Raw genomic sequence first — 17,396 nt, 5'->3', positions numbered from 1 at the left:
AGTGCTTTGAGATTTACTGAAAAGTGCTAGATAAGAGCTAGGAATTATTGATGATGATTATGAACACTAATAAACTAAGCTTTTTTTTTTTTTTTTTTTTTTACATAATATCTTTGCACCCTGTATCTTTCTCCAGAATCCTACGGAGAAACTGGGGCATGGGAGAAAAAACTTCATAGCAGAGCTAATAGAAGCCATATCTCTTGATTCCTAGTCCCATGTTCTATTAGATGGTTGTACTTCTTCTCTTGGAAAATAAACTTAATTTAGAAACCAGAGAAATAATAAACTCTTTCCCCTAATTCCCTGCCTGCCAGTATTTCCCTTGTGACCCAGTACTGTGAAATTCTTCATGTTGCTTTAAATCCCTCCAAGTTATGCACCTACTATGGAATTCTTGACTCATGAACACTACCTTGTATTGTCCAGGTATCTTTAAACAGCTTTTGTTAGGAGTTGCTATAGTTCTATGTTTCCAGCCTATGGCTAGCATTGAACTTTACTTCCTAGTGCTGCAAACAATACCCTTCTCTGAGCCAGGCTAGAGAGAGAGAGCAATGAAAGGTACCATTCTTACCATTGTACACTCTCTAGTAAAACCTTGTGCCATTTAAATTAAAATGAATTTTTCATTTGAGGCTGGGTTAGTTAGTGAAAAGTCTCTTCATTTCTAGTTCTCCACATCGTGGTCAAAACTATTATGTAAGTGGACCTTAACTGGGAAGCTAGTTAGTTGAATAATCAGAGGTGTTGGGCCCTTAAATATTTTCCCTGTCTAAAATAAAGGCTGTAAGATAGTGGTTAACTAATGTAGAGAGAGGATGGCTTGGTAATCTGTGACAGAGCACTGGGAGTTAAGAGATCTGGGTATTATTAACAGGTCTACCACTGTGGCCTTGGACAAAATGCCTAATCTCTGTTCTTCCTTCTCTTATGTAAAATGGATAGCTCCTGCCCATCTTGCCAGCATGATGTGAAATTAGGTTTAGTTATTTTATGAAGTTTTTGTTTTGAAATCTTCAGATGGAAGACACCATGTAAGTGGTATTTGGGGATTAAGCTTCACCCTGTGTGTGTGTAAATAACCCTGTGTTCCTTCCTCTCTCCTCCTCCATCTCCCCCCCCCCCCCCAAAAAAAAAAAAAAGTCTGGGTACATTATTGGTGTAATGAACAGTCTTGCATTACCATTATTTTCTGGGTTAAATGTATTTGAACCCATTTGTTCTCCTCAGCACTTTTCACCTGCTATCTGCTTGATAATGCCTATATGTTCTTCTAAGTACAGATTGTTTTTACTGTCTTTACTGCTCAGGAGTTTACTGGCTGGATTGTGCCAAAGCAGATGTTAACTGCACATTCTGAGGTGCTGCTTTTAGTAATCAGTTGTATGTGCTGGGGTAGACTGATACTCCTGGCATAGCATAAGCCATGGGGTAGAATATCTCTCAAGTCTGGGATTCCCATGCATTTTGAGAGTGGAGGAAGAAGAGACCTGAATCTTTTTGAACAGAAGATTTTACTATTCAGTGCTTCACTTATGAAGGTTACTCTAACCATATAACATCCTTGTTCCAGATCACCTGGTCTGTAGCTCTCCAACATTCAGCCCAGACAAGCCAGAGAGTAGAAGAAACCTGGAGATGCCTCACCTAACAGAAACTTCAATAAAGGATAGACTGGCAAAGTACCAGGCAGCTGTGTCCAAGCAAGGCAGCCCCACAGGCCACGTGGTACGTCTGTCTGTGAAGTAGTGGGTGTCCTACTGGTGTAGCCCTGAGGCTAGTAAATGGTTCTGATGGAAACTAGGCTATTAAAATGTAATGTTCTCATGTTTGATGAGAACAGAGTATTCATTGTCTTACTTGGAATTAAAAGCTGTCTTCTGCTCTGAAGAATTGAGAAAACTGCAGCAAGAGATGTGTACTTGCCCTTTCCTGAAATAATCTTGATACTTTCTAAAGATCCAACTGGTGACATGCTATCTGAAGACCCTCCTTTGAAATGCAACTGGCCTCTTTTATTTTTCTGCATGTCTGTAGCACTCTGTATCTGAGGATCTCTGCATGCTTTAAAAACACTAATGAAATGTAATCTTATTGAACCCCCTGTGATTTAGGGGAAAGTGAGATATGTGACTTACCCAAGATAATACAATAGAGTTCAGATCTCCTGACAATCCTGTGCTTTATAACCAGCCATCTTCCCCTTTGCAACCATTCCTCTTCACATCCCTTTTCTCATCTATTCATATGAACTCAGCCTGTTGTTTCTTACCTGTGCTATTACAAAGATCTGAGCTGTCCTTGTTGGCCAGATATCTGAACAGGAAATGAGAAGCTAGTGAATCACAGCAAACTGTATTGTAGCTAAAGAAACACCAAGAGTCTAAGGTTGTGCACCAGAAAGAAGGGGTGTGTCAATTAGAACCATCAGCTGCTTTGTTTAATGTTAGAGGCTTTTGTTGATCTTGTGTCTTATAGCCATACATTCCAAGTGGATGACAATATTTCTAGGTAGAGAAATTAGACTGGTGACTTTTTGGCCTCCAGTGTTGAAGAGTCTCCAAGTTAAGCTTGGGAAGTGTTTGTGGTTCTTAGAAGTGTCTATATCTAGAGATGCATTTTGAATCTTGCTGCTGGAACACCCCAGGCCAAGCTGAAGGGATTTCTCCATGCCATATGCAGTGTGGGTCTAATTCTCAAGCCCTTGGGCAGTAATTGAAGTAAACTTAATGGCATGAGCTGCAATTACTTTCAGCCAATGTAATAAATCTGCTTAACTGCTAATACAGATTTTAGATCATGCTTCCCTGTGTTACATTCAGTTTGCTAAATTGTCTTTTCCAGTTTGTAACAGAGATGGCTGGGGTTCACTGACTAAACCATTCCCTAGAAGCCAGCAGCCAGCCAGTTTAACAAATGGACTCCTTTAGGTTTTGTTCACAGTGAAGTCCAGACCACACCAGCTGGAACACTAGTCTGGCTTGGTGTCCCATTGTGAACACCCACCTCCACAAGGGGTGCAGTTACCAGCACTGGTGCACTGTCTACACTGGTGCTTTACAGCTCTAAAACTTGCTGCGCTCGGGGGGATGTTTTCACACCCCTGAGTGAGAAAGTTGCAGCGCTGTAAAGTGCCAATATAGACAAGTCTTAAGTATGCTGTATATTTTCTTCTAAGTGTGATAGTGTAATCCCTTCATAACACTGCAAAAAATGCTTGGAAAAATTACTTGTATTTAAAGACCTGTCATATTAAACACTAAGGTTCAAAAAGATAGGTACTAGCATATAAATCCTTTTTTTTTTAAGCCTTTTGATGTCCAATATGCTCCTGATGCCTGGCAACTTCTTTCCCCTGCCACAGAAAGGCTGTCTCATGAAAGGCATGAGCCTTGCATTGCCACAGAGTCTGATTGATCCGCAAAAGAAGCATGAGGTTTCTCTGGGGTTTTTTTAGATGAAAATTTGAAAGACTTTTCTGTAAAACTTCCTAAAATGAGACAAACTTTGAGAAAGATGAAGTTCCAATTTGTCATCTGGCTGGTTGGCATGCACTGAAGCTAGAGTAGAACTCACTTTCATAGTGCATTAGAGAATAATACGTGTTCCTTGCCCTGAAGTGCTTATGACCTAAATAAAATAAAACATGGGGCAGCATTTCAGGTAAAGGAAGATGTGGAATTATCCGGAGTGACAACAAGAAAGAAAGAAGTTGGCTTTAAGGAAAGACTTGGTTGGTTCTTGGTGGAAAGGTATTTTGATACTGTGATGATGGCATGGAATAAAAGTTATACTCCCTTTATTATCCTAAACTTCCTCTCCCACCTTGGTGTATTTCACCCATCAAATATTTGTCGACTCCTTTGTCCTCTTCCCTTTAGTCATCAGCTGTGTGTTACAGGACATAGTATTCACAAGACTTCTTTTAAGAAGAAACATGGAAAGCTCTCTCACTCTAAGGGAAAAAGAATGTCAACACTCAATTCCTTTGTTGTTCTCTAGAATGAGATTCAAGCCAGTGACAGTGAAATCAAGAATTACAAATCTGAGCAGAAGGAGAATGTGCCACCAAGTCCTGAGGACTCTGTTTCCCATCAGGATGGGGATAAGGTAAGATGTGTTCATATTGATTGAGGATCAAGAACTCTCCTTGAAATGGAACTGCTTGAAGATACACAACAAGCATTTGGAAATTGAGCTGTACTGGCTGATACAAATTATCTGCATCCTGTGTGACTCATGACTTTGAGATCAAAATTTAGGATGGTAATTACAAACCAGCAAGAGAAATTTTAATTTGTAAGACTCTCTAAATAAAAAGTCCTTTGTGTGCAGAATATCTAGCTATTTTTTTATAACTTTATCTAGAGAGGGTTGCGCTTGAATCTGTCAAATATCGTAAATGTTCTTGATGTGGCAGAATCCTTGAATTTCATAATGGTGGCATATTGAGAACATGGGAGGAAGAAGCATTATCTAATAGCAGTAGCAGCAGCAGACTGGAAGTAGAGCCTCCTGAGTCTTATTTCTGACTCTGCCATTCCTGAGTGACCTTTGGGCAAGCCACTATACTCTTCTGTGCCATTTTTCCCCATCTGTAAAATGGGGAAAACACCTTTTTAGGTGCTTTGCTTGCACACTTAAATTTCTGGTAAAGTGCTTGGGGAGCCTCAGATGAGAGAAGATGTCAGTGCAAAGTACCGGGTCACAATGACTTGAAAGTGGGTCACTGCTGCAGAGTTGCCAGATCTTGGTTAATGTAACTGGCAACCTGATTAGCTTTTTTGTTCCTGCTGTTTAAACTTTAGTTTTAAAATGAGTACTTTATTGTGTGAATAAGGGACAGTAATTATATAAACTCTCAAGGCATCTGTGACTTAAATGGGGGGATGGTAGAAGGGAATAAAAGTAGCCAAATAATAATAATTCAAATACAGTGCATTACAGGCTTTCTGAACACGTGGCAGCCTAATGCTGGGAGGGCTTTTAAACCTTTCCGGACTTCCCTCAGCAGACAGCCAGACTGTTGCTTTCAGCTTCTTGCTGGGAACTGAGCGAGTCTTCACATTTTAGCTTGTTGTGGGGTGGGAAAGCAGCCACCAAGGGGAGCCTCTTAAAAGGAAACCTATTAAATAAAAGCAGTTTCTCTCTATTAGACTTTCTGCTGTTGAACGGAAGGTTTGAATAAAACCCTCTCTCTGCTAGCTCTTAGAGTGAAGTTACTTTAATTTATAGGCATTCCTTTAGTGACTGACTTGATGTGTAATAGGAGCACAGTGTAAGAACCTACATTAAATAGACTGTTGTGTGATAGTAGGATGGTCACTTTGACATCACTGCAGGATAAATCTAGTGTCCCTGTCCAGGGCACACCTATTAAATGGCAGAAATTTCTGGAGAAAGAGAGAGGTTCAACAGAACCTTGCTTACTTGTACACTCATAATTCAAGTGCAAAAAACCACTGCTCCCCTCATCCTGTACATCCCAAAGTTTCAGTAACAGAGTGGTTAAAAATTATCTTTGTTATGGGTACAAAGTAAACTGTGGAATGCTTATAAGGAAGTATCATTAAAATTAAACTAGTCAAATGAACAAAGTATGTTATCCGAACTTGTTTGTTTTACTTCCTCATTAATTTCCAAAGTGCAGTCCTTTGCAATGGGTCTTTCAGTCATTAGTGTGAATTAGTGAGGTTCTGCTGTTAATCTCATTATGGCATCTTAATTCCTCAATGTGTAAGTATATTTAAGCTATATTTTATTTAACAGAGAGAGAGAACCAGGGTTAAAATAGCCCTCTAGAACCTGCATTGAGCTGTTCACCTGGTATGTAAATTATTCCGTATCTGAACCAAGCTTATACTAGGCTGCGTCAACAGTTCTGTTAATGAAAGACTCTTGTACTTCAGAGTATGTATGTGTGTGAGCTGAGCAGAAGGTATAAACCAGTGAAATTTGTAAATCCTTTTCTAAAGAAGGATGTAGAAGACAGACCAAGCAAGTTTGTTCTAAACTGGGAGCATCACAGCTTGTAGTTTTAGGGGCAAACTTCCAAAATCAACAGTCACTTAGGCTCCTATGTATCCTTGACTACTCAAAAAGTGGCAGTGAGGGAGGTCCTGAGGAAGGTGAGAAATTCAGAACATATGTTTTGTAGCCAGTGCTAGCATCATTGAAGTTCTTAGCTTAGGGTGGACACTGGCTAGTAAACAGGATTTTCTGTTTTATTGTTCTATTAATTGCCCATTATTTTGCTACTCATGCTGGGATTATCCATTTATAAATTTGAGTCTGTTAACTGGTGAGCCCAGCTGACTTTCATATGGTTCACAGCATAACATTACTTTTGCAGGTTTTCTTCAGGGAGAAGAGTCTGGGTTTCCACTCCAATCTTTCTGAAGATAGCACCAGTAAGCACTCATTCTCCTAGCCCAATAAATATAGAGTGGGCAGGTGGATGGCAGGATGTGTTGGCACTGTCTACTTGTATGCCATGCTTATGTCAAGATGAGTTTGCCCTTAGAACCCAAAGCTTCTGGAGGAAACATCAGGCTTCCCATTTAATCACAGGGATATACTGGTCAAGACTGGATTTCATTTAACTTTATGAAGCAATCTGAGCATAAGAACTTGGATCCTAACACACATAATGGAAGCCCACTCACATTATCTAGGTGCCTTCTTGTAATTTTGTAGCACATATAAGCCAGTTGTTTGGTTAAAGTGGACATTTGTTCATAGGCCTGTAATGGTCAGCCTTGTCTTATAAACTCCCATTTCCAGTGGTTTAGAAATTGGCTTTAGAATTTGCTGATTATGAAACTTGTCATATGATAGCCCAGAAGAAGAAGATCTTATTCATAAAATTTGAATAAAATTGGGACTCTGTGGTTTTTTTTAAATGATTTTAAAGATTGTTACTTTTGAATATAGTAGTCTTAATTCAACACTTGCAACCCCTTCAGATTCTTGGGAATTTTCCAGTAAAAATCTTGTGCTAAAACCTCAGCCCAGCTCAAGACCTGGGAATTTTTATCAGGTTTATAAATTGTTTTTTAACTGTAGTACTGAGACAGCTTTAATGCTTGCTTGATAAAGGCTTTATGTTTAACCCCAGCAGTGCAATTCTCCCGCCATTTGGACTTAGTGTTCCAGAGCCAAATACAGCAAGCACTGTAGCCAACAGATTAGTCAATAAATATATTAGCAGTAGCTGATTGACTAAAGTGCCTTCCAAAGGTATTTAAGCACATGTTTATAGCCCATTGACTTCAAGCTTAACTTTAGGCATGCGCTTAACCATTTGATTAAACGAGCCATATTTCCCAGAAACGAGGTTAGTGCATACTGAGAAGCTGGCAGCTATCTCATTCCCTCAACACAGCCTCTCAATCATTTGATAATTTCAGTGCAGAAAAAGATGAGTAAATATATTTGCTTGCCCTGGCACTGATGCTTTAGTCATACACGTTTAGGAACAGACAGACCTTTAAGTCTTTTTCTGACATAATTGCTACATGGTCTTACCAGACTGAACTTCCTAGGAGTTTCTCGTGGCTTTTAAAAATGAGTTTAACAGAACTTTCCTTCCCCTCCCTTCCCCAGTTGAACTGAACTCGCAGAGTGAGACTGAAGCCAAGAGACGTATCTACACAAAACAGCAGAGCTCTGATTCCAAACCAGCCAACCAGACTGACACCTCTCCACCAAAAGTAGTGAAGGTACAGTAGCTATTTATTTCCTAAGCACTAGCAACAGTTAATACTTAAGCAAATCTGATTGTAACATAGACTCAATCCAGCCTATGAATCTGTGTTTGCACTCCCAGGGGATCTTATGCTATTGATCCATCAATATCCAAACTCTCTTCAGCAGAGAGCTCTTTACCATAGGGCAAAGCTGGAGTTTGTCTTTATTTTGACATCTTTTAAAAAAACCTCATGTTGGAACTAACTCCTGACAGAAAAGAGACTGGATATAAAGGAACTTTGCCCAGTGCTCAGCATAGGGTTTTGAGTTCTGAATGGAAAAGCATCTCAACACAATTGTAATTTAGTTTTTTAAAGATGGAGTTTGTGAGCTGCCTGCTGACAACTGCCATATTGTTAAAGGGGCCCTGTTCCAGTGACAGTATGAGAATACTAATTTGCTTCTGGGATGGGAGGAGAAGTTTTGAGTACAGAAATCTGGATGTAGGTCTTGCATTGACAAGCTCTTGGCTTTCCTTAAGTCAGAGTTCCTAGAGATTTTCATCTAGGTCCTGATGCTAATCTTTAAAACCCGCCCTGGGGCCTCGCTGTCTGCCTTCCTCCTCACCTCAACCATGATAGCAGCTGCAATCAAGAAGGTATTCGTAGCTGAGGGGCTCAGTGTATAACTCCTAGGAGCTGGAGTCCTGGCATTCTCAGAGGCAAGCCCTTAGATGTGAAAGTCCCTTCCACTGGAGATCAGGATGAGTCCCAGTTTTATCATCTTTAGAGCCCAGTATGCTGCTCCTCTCTTTACCCAAGCCTTCCTTCGGTAGTGATGGCTGTAGACCTGCTCCTGACTTCCTTGGATGTAAACAGGCAAGAACAACCCCAATATAACTGTAGCTGAGGAAGCGATGGGGAATTTTTGGACAGGGATTTATTTTCTCACTTTGAGGCACACAGATGTTATGTGATGAGCACTTTAATGATATCTCAATAACGTGATGTGAGGTGCATCCTCTTCACACATGCTGTCTGACATAGGAAGTCTTATCCCTGCTCTGCCACAGACTTCCTATGTTACGCTTGGGCACATCACTTCACCACTCTGCATTTTCCCCCCTTCTGTAAAAGAGGAACAGGTATAGTATTTATTTAATTAATATCACAGTGCTGTGAGCACCTCTTCTGAAAGGTGCTGTATGTGTAAAATTTGAGATGGCAAAAATGCCTTTAGGATTGTATAACTTGGAAGGTATTCCAGTGTGTGTTCATATGTAATCTGCTTATCCTTTAAGTTTATGGTTCTTTGTGCTTATTTCAAAAGTATCTGCTCACATGATAAAACCCAACTTGGATCTCTACCTTCATTAATAGTTGTTGCTGCAGTTTTTAGAGAACAGCCCAGATGCTGTTGATTTCATGTAAGGTTCCTATTTCTCTTCCAGCTTCTGTTTCCTGTTCCTGGTTCCTAATCTCTACTCCTGCCTTCTGCTTCCCTTCTAATGTGAGCTCAACTCTCGGCTATCTCTCCAGCTCTCCTTTTTTTTATTAACTGGGCTTCACCCTCCTCTTGTAGTAGCTATGTATAGTAATGTCCAGGAAGGACATTTTTCTCTATTCACCCCAAAAAAACCACCTCTTCAGCAGACCAACAGAGGTCACTGTTCCAGAGTAACAGCTGTGTTAGTCTGTATCCGCAAAAAGAAGAACAGGAGTACTTGTGGCACCTTAGAGACTAACAAATTTATTAGAGCATAAGCTTTCGTGGACTACAGCCCACTTCTTCGGATGCATATAGCACTGTATACCCATGTAAGTTCCTCCTCTTAGATGGGGACGTGTATTGCAATAACATATGCTAGCACTATGCAGTGCAGCCTTGCAGTTATGCTGTGTTGGGAAGAAGGGCAACTTTTATTGGTAAGGAAGTTAGTAAAGGCTTGTTCCTTTTTGTGGCAAGAGTGGGTGAGTAGATCTTCGTCTGGGCTAGTAAACTTCAATGGCGTGTTCTAGAGCTTGCAGTGACTCACTTACACAGAGGTGAGAAGATTGGTGCAAAGGGTCAGTGCCTTGAAGTTCCCTTTTAAAAATAAATCTCTTGAGGCTCTGGGAGTTTTTTGAGGTTTTCTATCAAATTCTCAGTATGGATTAGTCCCTTAGTGTCATTTCAAATACCTAATATCAAAGTTTATTTGTAAAGTTCCCAATCTAAGTGCATTAGACTAGAAATAATATATAGCAAACTGCCTAATTATGTGCAACAATAAAGTTGTGACAAACCAGTTTAAATCAACTGGCTTTGTTCAGCAACCTGATCCTCATCTATCATAACCTTCAGTTCTTAACCATGTCATCATTTTATTTAAAATACAAACTAGACACCAACCCCTGTAACTGTCTCCTGTGATGTTGCACTTCCTGCTTCCATATCCCTTAACCATCATATCCTTCTCTTAAAGGCTTTTAGTAAACTTGTAGTAGAACATGCCTTTGCAACAAAGCTGACCATATCTAAGTGTGATTTTTCTGTACCCCTTTGACACTGGACCTAGGTAACTTTCTATTCTGTTGCTAGAAAAGCTGTTGCAATCAGGTCAGTCCAGAAGGGCCAGCTTTTTGACTGGATATTCAATATGCCATTTCCTCTTTATTAAGCTTCCATGTTAAGTCACCTCTAGTAGGTGTGTTAAGGAGTGAGGAGCATCAGGTGACCTCTTTGGACATAGAATATCACCTCCTTGATGCTGTCAGGAGACGCATTCTGAGGTTATTCCCAAGTAGCACAATGCTGACACTTGATACTTACTAGTTTATCCTTAAGATATTTCTTAACTTTTATGGAATGTTGCCTCTGATGGAGTACACGCACTGTTACTAGTCTGTCAACATCAGGGTTAACTTTAGCTTTCTGTTGTGTAACTTTAATTTTAGTGAAACTGCAAATCCCTAAAAGCTGAGTGTAGCTAGTGCCTTTGCTGGAGCTCTGAAATGTTTCATATGGGGATAGATACATTTCTTGCTGCCCTGAACTACTGAGACTAACTTTTTAAAAGCAGGCTGTAGGAATAAATTACTGGTTTAATCAGAGTTTGTATGGAAAGTTGCCTAAATGAGCAGCCTTCATTCCTAAAGCCATAAGCATTTAGTAAAACTTACTCAGCCTAAACCTTTGAGCAAACTGTTCCCCTCCTGTCGTCGTCTTCTCTCCCCCCGCCCCATGTTTGTTTGGCCTTCTCATTACTTGTTCCCCCCCACTGAGCTTCTTGTATTGCTGTTCATCTCACTGGGTTTTTTGTTTGTTTGTTTTTGTTTTTTTAAACTTATCCCCTCATGTATTTTCCCCCACTTCCTCATCTTTCCCTATCAGCAGGTTTGAGGCAGAGAGGCTAGGACATACAAGGTATTAAACACCTGTGGCTGGCCTATGTCAGCTGACTCTAGCTTGCAGGGCTCAGCCTGCAGGGCTGTAAAATTTCCGTGTAGGCATTTGGCCTCAAGCAGGAACCTGAATGTAGACACTAAAAACGTACAGCCCTTGAGCCCAAGTCGGCTGACGCAGGCCAGTTGCAGGTGTTCAGTTTCAGTGTAGATTTACTCAGTCTCTTGGGAATGGCGTGATAGAGCTTACTTTATGACCCATGTGAGAATTTTAACACTTCCGCTGTCAATTCTTGACTATTGTTTTACCTCAGAGGTTTAGGTGATAGGAGAGCAGAGAGGGAGAATGCAGGATAGGCTTTTGCTATCAAACCAAGGCAATGAGCCTGTAATAGGTCTGCTTTACTCAAGTAGGGTACAGGGTACAAGTAGGGTTCAGAGCTGCTAATTATTAACTATTAAGTAAGTTGTTTCTGAGAACTCTGGAAGTCTTGGACAAAACCCAAGTCAAGTCTCCTCACCCACTAGTTCTTATCCAGTTAACAAGCCCTCTTTTCTTCCCTTAGAAGTTTCAGTTGCCAGTGAAAGAAACCTGTGTTGCGTGTCAGAAGACAGTGTACCCAATGGAACGTCTCTTTGCCAACCAGCAGGTGTTTCATATCAGCTGCTTCCGCTGTTCACATTGCAATAGCAGACTCAGGTAATCTGTGCAGAGGGTGAGGTATATGTGTGTGTCAGTCCTTTAGAAGGAAATTCAACCTTCCTAAAACATAACAGGAAGCTGAATACGATACTGTGCAAATGTTCATTTGTGAATACAGGCAGCTGTAGTCTAGTTGATTGAGCAAGGGCCTGGGAGTCAGGTTCTACTCCCAGCTCTGCTGCTAACTTGAGCATGACCTTGGACGTCACTTGAATTCTCTATACTAGTTTTCCTATCTGTAAGATGGGGATAATACCTACCTGCTGTAAAGATCTTTGAGCACTTAAGAGGAAAACCCATAGAAATGCCTTTTTTATACTAGGTAGGAGCTTTCCTCTGGCGACACCAGGTCAACACACTATAAAACTTGCTTTTCTAAAAACTTTAAGATGTTTAATGCCAAGTTTTTCAGTGATCTAGCTAAAATTTGGGCCTTAATCTACAACTGATTGAGAGACATGCAAAGGGCTAACATTTTGTTTTCTTGAACAGTCTTGGAACATATGCATCTCTACGTGGGAATATTTATTGCAAGCCTCACTTCAATCAGCTCTTTAAAGCCAAAGGCAACTATGATGAAGGTTTTGGGCACAAACCCCACAAGGAACTATGGGTAAGCAAAACTGAGAATGAAGAGTCCCTGGAGAAATCTGCCCACACTGTAAATACAATAGAAGGCCCTCAAAGTCCGGGAGTAGAGGATGCCCCAATTGCAAAGGTGGGAGTTCTTGCAGCTAGCATGGAAGCAAAAGCTGCAGCTTTGCCTGGAAGGGAAGAGAAACCAGCAGAAACAAAGAAACTGAGGATTGCCTGGCCACCTCCATCAGAGCTAGGTAGTCAAGGAAGTGCATTGGAAGAGGGTATCAAAGTATTTAAGCCAAAGTGGCCCCCAGAAGATGAGGTGTCAAAGCCAGATGTGCAGGAGGATGTGGACCTGGATCTCAAAAAGCTACGAAGAACATCCTCACTGAAGGAAAGAAGCCGTCCATTTACAGTAGCAGCCTCATTTAGAACAATGTCTGTTAAGGGCCATAAAACAGAGAATGTATCTTCTCCTTCCAAAGCAGATAAGGTCACGTTCAAACAAAATGAAGAACTAGAGAGTGAGGCAGTGATGGAAAGAAAGCGAAAGGAAAAAAGAGCTGAGAATGGGAACATCCAGAACACTGAAGAGAAGAATAAAGAACTGGAGGAAGAAAGAGGAAGGGAAGTGCCTGATATCATGGCAGACAGGGAAGAGAACTTGGTACAGAATGGTCAGGTGGGTATGGAGACAGATGAGGAAGAAAACGCCACAGTGCAGCAGCCATCTCCAAATAAAGAAATATTTGATTCCAACTCTCCTAAACATTTCAGCTTATTGAACATGGTCCCTGCTAAGGAATTATCCCCTAGCCAGAATAGCAAATCCAAAGATGTTGTGTTCTGGGAAGATGAAGATGTGGAAGATTTGTCTGTGGAAGGACAGATCAAGAGGAATCGTTACTATGAGGAAGAGGATGAAGATGAAGAATAAATTGGTCTTTCACTAGAAAACTTGCTGCAAGGTGCTGGGCCTTAAATTGGTGTATTAGCTTTTAACAAGCAGCTGCCCTCTGTGAAAGTGATGCTATCCTGCACGTTGACACATTAGGGAACAACAGAATGTACAGATATGATGTAGAAAAGTACACTAGAAACCTGCAAAGATCATGTCTAGCTGTATGGAAACATGTTTGATCCCTTGGTGTGGGACAGCTGTTCCTACATCAGGTAATCACCATTTACAGCATGAGAACACAAATCTATTCTATATCCTGGTCATTGTATTTTATTCTTTTTGTGCTTTGGCACTTATTCCAGTAACAGTAGTTTGCAGGATTCCACTGTACTCCCAAAGGTGGTATTAAACACTTTCTGTAATACACTATTATTACCACTATGAATGCTACTGCAGTGCTTAGGGACCAATTCCAAAGGGACTTGCAAGCCTGCTTTAAAAATGATGACTGAATGCACTTTAATACATGTAAAGGGCACAGTTGGGATGTTTTCCTCATGAAAACACTAATTTTCTTTGTGCTTAGTATCTAGCAACTAAAATATATTAAGTACACAGAATGCAATGTAATTCTTTTTATTTGCTTGCTCTTGATGAGTGGAAAACTTCTTACTTTGCACTCTGCTCTCCTGTATACACAACTAATTCTAAACTGGAATTAAGAGGTAGTACAGCCCTCTGGCTGGCTAATGCACCAGTGTGCCCCTTGTTGGAATAGTAGTGCAGATCAAACCCAATGATGACTGACGATACTCTTGAAGACAAACCACCCCTTTCACAGGAGTCTGCATTCCATGTGCATTTTCTGAGGTGACTTTTTTCTACTTTTAGATTTCATTCCCTCTTCTGATTCACTTAAAACTGCAAATAACTTTTTTGTAAGGCCTTTTGACAGTTATTAAACCCTACTTGTACCAAACTGCTAGAGATCTTTTTTTAATAGTTACAACTGTGAGACTTACACATACAAAATCTAAGAGAACTAGACAAACAGTGGGATTCTTTCTGGGAACTGGTTTCTAGCAAAGCTTTTAGTACATTTTTAAACTTGACAGGATTTATTTTACAAATAATAATATGAATGGGGGGGAGGGTTTATTCCTACAGTAGTTTATTCTCTGTACTGTATTCACTTGAGAATTAGTCCTAACTATATTTTTATAGAGGTGTAAAATATTCTACTTTCTTCCAATCTTGCTAAATATGAAACATTTGTATTCAATAAAGCATTGTAATTTACTTTGAACTCTAAGGCTGAAGCCTAATTATGTTTTTGTTTGAACTACAATAAGACAGTATATAAGATGACCTTGGTTGAGAAGGTTATGAGTTATCTTCTCTTAGCATTGAAGTCTTCATAATTTGATTTCATACCACTAGGTGACACTATTGGACCACTCTAGCCAGTTTGGCAAATGGCAATACACATGCTTCTGGAACAGGGATTAAAAAACAGGATAGATCAGAGGGACAAACTTGTTTAACCCTCTCATTCTTGATTTTAAACAATTCTTAGAGAAAAGGACTTGAAGGCACTTCCCTAGTTACATGTGCAGGTCTGGGGGAAACCAAGTGACTAGTGGTAGCTGTAAGTGGAGCTCCTTAGGGAAGGGGCAGACTGGGAAGATCTGGGAGGAAATACAGTAGGGAGGTAACCAGCAGCAGTGAGGAACCACTTATGCAGTAGGGGGAGAAGTCTAGTAGGGCAGTTGTCTGGCCGGAAGACATTTAGCAGCTATAGAGACATGGTGGCAATGCACAGTTGCATGAGATGCTGGCTGGCAGGAGGTGTTGGGTACACAGCCAGGCTAATAAGCTGATCTGTGAGCTGTTAATCATGTTCGGACTGTAGAGTTAAAGAATGCATTTGTCTATTTCTGATAAAATGCAACTGGGGCTTGATTCTCCCTCAACCCCATGAAAAATACAAACTCCCATTGAAGTCAGTGAAAGCAGCAGGTGCTCAGCACATCTGAAAAGCAGGTCCTTGGCCTATGGAGGTGAAGAGTAAGTACAATGTGCTGTCTTCCTGTTTGTTCAAGACTTTTAATGTTTCAACATTTAATACTCCAATTCAGATACTAAGTATGAAATCACATTTGTTAGATGTGCCCAATACCCATCCCATGTGGAGCCAATACTAACTTATGACATGGATCAAGTTGTGGGAAACATGATGTAGCTCATGGCACAGCTAGCTGAGACCTTGCCATTATGCATCAATGAATATAAGTGTCATGATTCCTAAGATGAGAAGGTTCAATTTCTGGGATACAAGACTCACTATTGCCCTATCTTGGTGAATGACACTATAATAGTTTTCCCCCCTAGAGAAGTTTGTACCACCAAGAGTGTCTCCTAAATGTTAAGTTTTTGCCAAAATTCTAATGTCTGTACCCTTTCCAGTCATTGTTTTGTATTAGTGGCTATCACCACAATATGAGTGCTTTACATAGGCCAGTTCATTTGCATCCACGATAGAGCAGCTGCTATGAGAACTAACAGAGCCACAAATTCTTGTACAGTGTACTCAGATCCTCAACCCTAAGATGCATTTACCAGAAGCCCTAGTGTGATGGAATTTCAAAGCCTATTTGAGAAAATACACCAAAATAAGCAAATCTTAAATCAATGGCAACCTTCCACTAATAAACATTAATATGTTTTAGGCACTCTATTTGGTTTTATATACAAATATTTTTTGAGAACTCTTACACAATACAGAGCATAGTCTACACTCAAGCCACACTTCAGAACTGAAGATTTCTTCTGCACCCTTCATTTGTGAGCAACTGCATGGATTTGGCTGCAGAATTAGGTTCTCCCTTTATAAATGGGATGAGTAATAGTCTGAGAATTTTAGGTCTACATATTCAAATTTAATCACTACTCCTACCTTTGAAGAAAGTAGCTCCATGGCTGATGCTAATTAATAAATGAAAATGCTAAGGACTTCTATCACCCTTTCACTGCTGCTCCAAAGTTTCAATAATGTCTTTATAATCCAAAGTAAGTCCACAAAGAGCATAGGAAATGCATCTCTCAATTCTCATTGTCTCTGGTGCCCTTGTTCCTTCCAGACAGTTGGTGTGGCTTGCTTTCAACAAGAGGAAGAAACTGGACCAGTCTGCAGGAGTTTATTGAAGGACAGGAGAACTAACCTATCCAATACTCTCACGTCATTCAATCAAATAACTAGAGCATTGCCCAATAAATTAGGGGGAGACAGTGTGGTCTAGTGGCCTGAACACAGGGCTGGAAGACGGGAACTTGTTTTCAACCTTGATCTGCTAATAGCTTGGGACATGAGTCTGTTTCACCCTCTTTAAAATGGGCATAATACCTCTTCCAGCTAGTGAGGACAATTTGTAATGCAGTTTTAAACAAGTACTATAGAAGTTCAGGAATATGAATTCAAGATTTCTTCCCCTGCCTCTCAAACTAACTAGGTAAAATCCAACTGGGATTTAAGGGGAAATTGTTTTGCTAAAATATTTGTTTTTAAAATTATTAGTTTCTTTACCCCCCCCCAAATGGAGGAAGAAAGAGAGCAAAAATATCTGTTTGTCTATGTCCCCTTCAAGCATTTACAAAAAGCAGAGCACCATGAAGGTGCTCTAGGTCAACTGGCTGATCATAAGACTTACAGTTCTAAATTCAATAAGTTAAATCTTCCTAAATTTTCCTCGCTTAGGTGCGGTTGAGTGGGAGTACTTCTGACATCTCTGTATTTTTATTCTAAATCTCACCTCAGTTTAACTCTTCTATAAACCCTAGCACCAGTTCACATTAAATCTCTGGATGACCTGTTAATGCTATAATCCCAAGTATCAGGGGGTAGCCGTGTTAGTCTGTATCTACAAAAACAACAAAGAGTCTGGTGGCACCTTAAAGACTAACAGATTTATTTGGGCATAAGCTTTCATGAGTAAAAACCTCACTTCTTCGGATGCATCCGAAGAAGTGAGGTTTTTACTCACGAAAGCTTATGCCCAAATAAATCTGTTAGTCTTTAAGGTGCCACCAGACTCTTTGTTGTTTTTGTAGATACAGACTAACACGGCTACCCCCTGATACT

The 17,396-nt window shown here is 40.3% G+C and overlaps 1 protein-coding gene across 1 annotated transcript in view; it reads left to right on the top strand.

Annotated features, from left to right (window-relative positions):
• LIMA1 (LIM domain and actin binding 1) overlaps positions 1-14,564 on the top strand; it is a 38,433-nt gene extending 23,869 nt beyond the window's left edge. Inside the window, exons 6-11 of the mRNA XM_034792026.1 lie at positions 1,577-1,731; positions 4,006-4,113; positions 6,356-6,413; positions 7,609-7,724; positions 11,642-11,775; positions 12,271-14,564. Of these exons, the coding sequence (XP_034647917.1) occupies positions 1,577-1,731; positions 4,006-4,113; positions 6,356-6,413; positions 7,609-7,724; positions 11,642-11,775; positions 12,271-13,294 (1,595 nt within the window). The 3' untranslated portion in view covers positions 13,295-14,564. The remainder of the gene's footprint in view (positions 1-1,576; positions 1,732-4,005; positions 4,114-6,355; positions 6,414-7,608; positions 7,725-11,641; positions 11,776-12,270) is intronic.
• The last annotated feature ends 2,832 nt before the right edge of the window (positions 14,565-17,396 follow it).

The sequence above is a fragment of the Trachemys scripta genome, chromosome 16, assembly GCF_013100865.1.
Source record: "Trachemys scripta elegans isolate TJP31775 chromosome 16, CAS_Tse_1.0, whole genome shotgun sequence".
Classification (NCBI taxonomy): Eukaryota; Metazoa; Chordata; order Testudines; family Emydidae; genus Trachemys; species Trachemys scripta.
The sequence above is the reverse complement of the archived record's forward strand: the minus strand, read 5'-3'. Positions and strand labels throughout refer to the sequence as shown.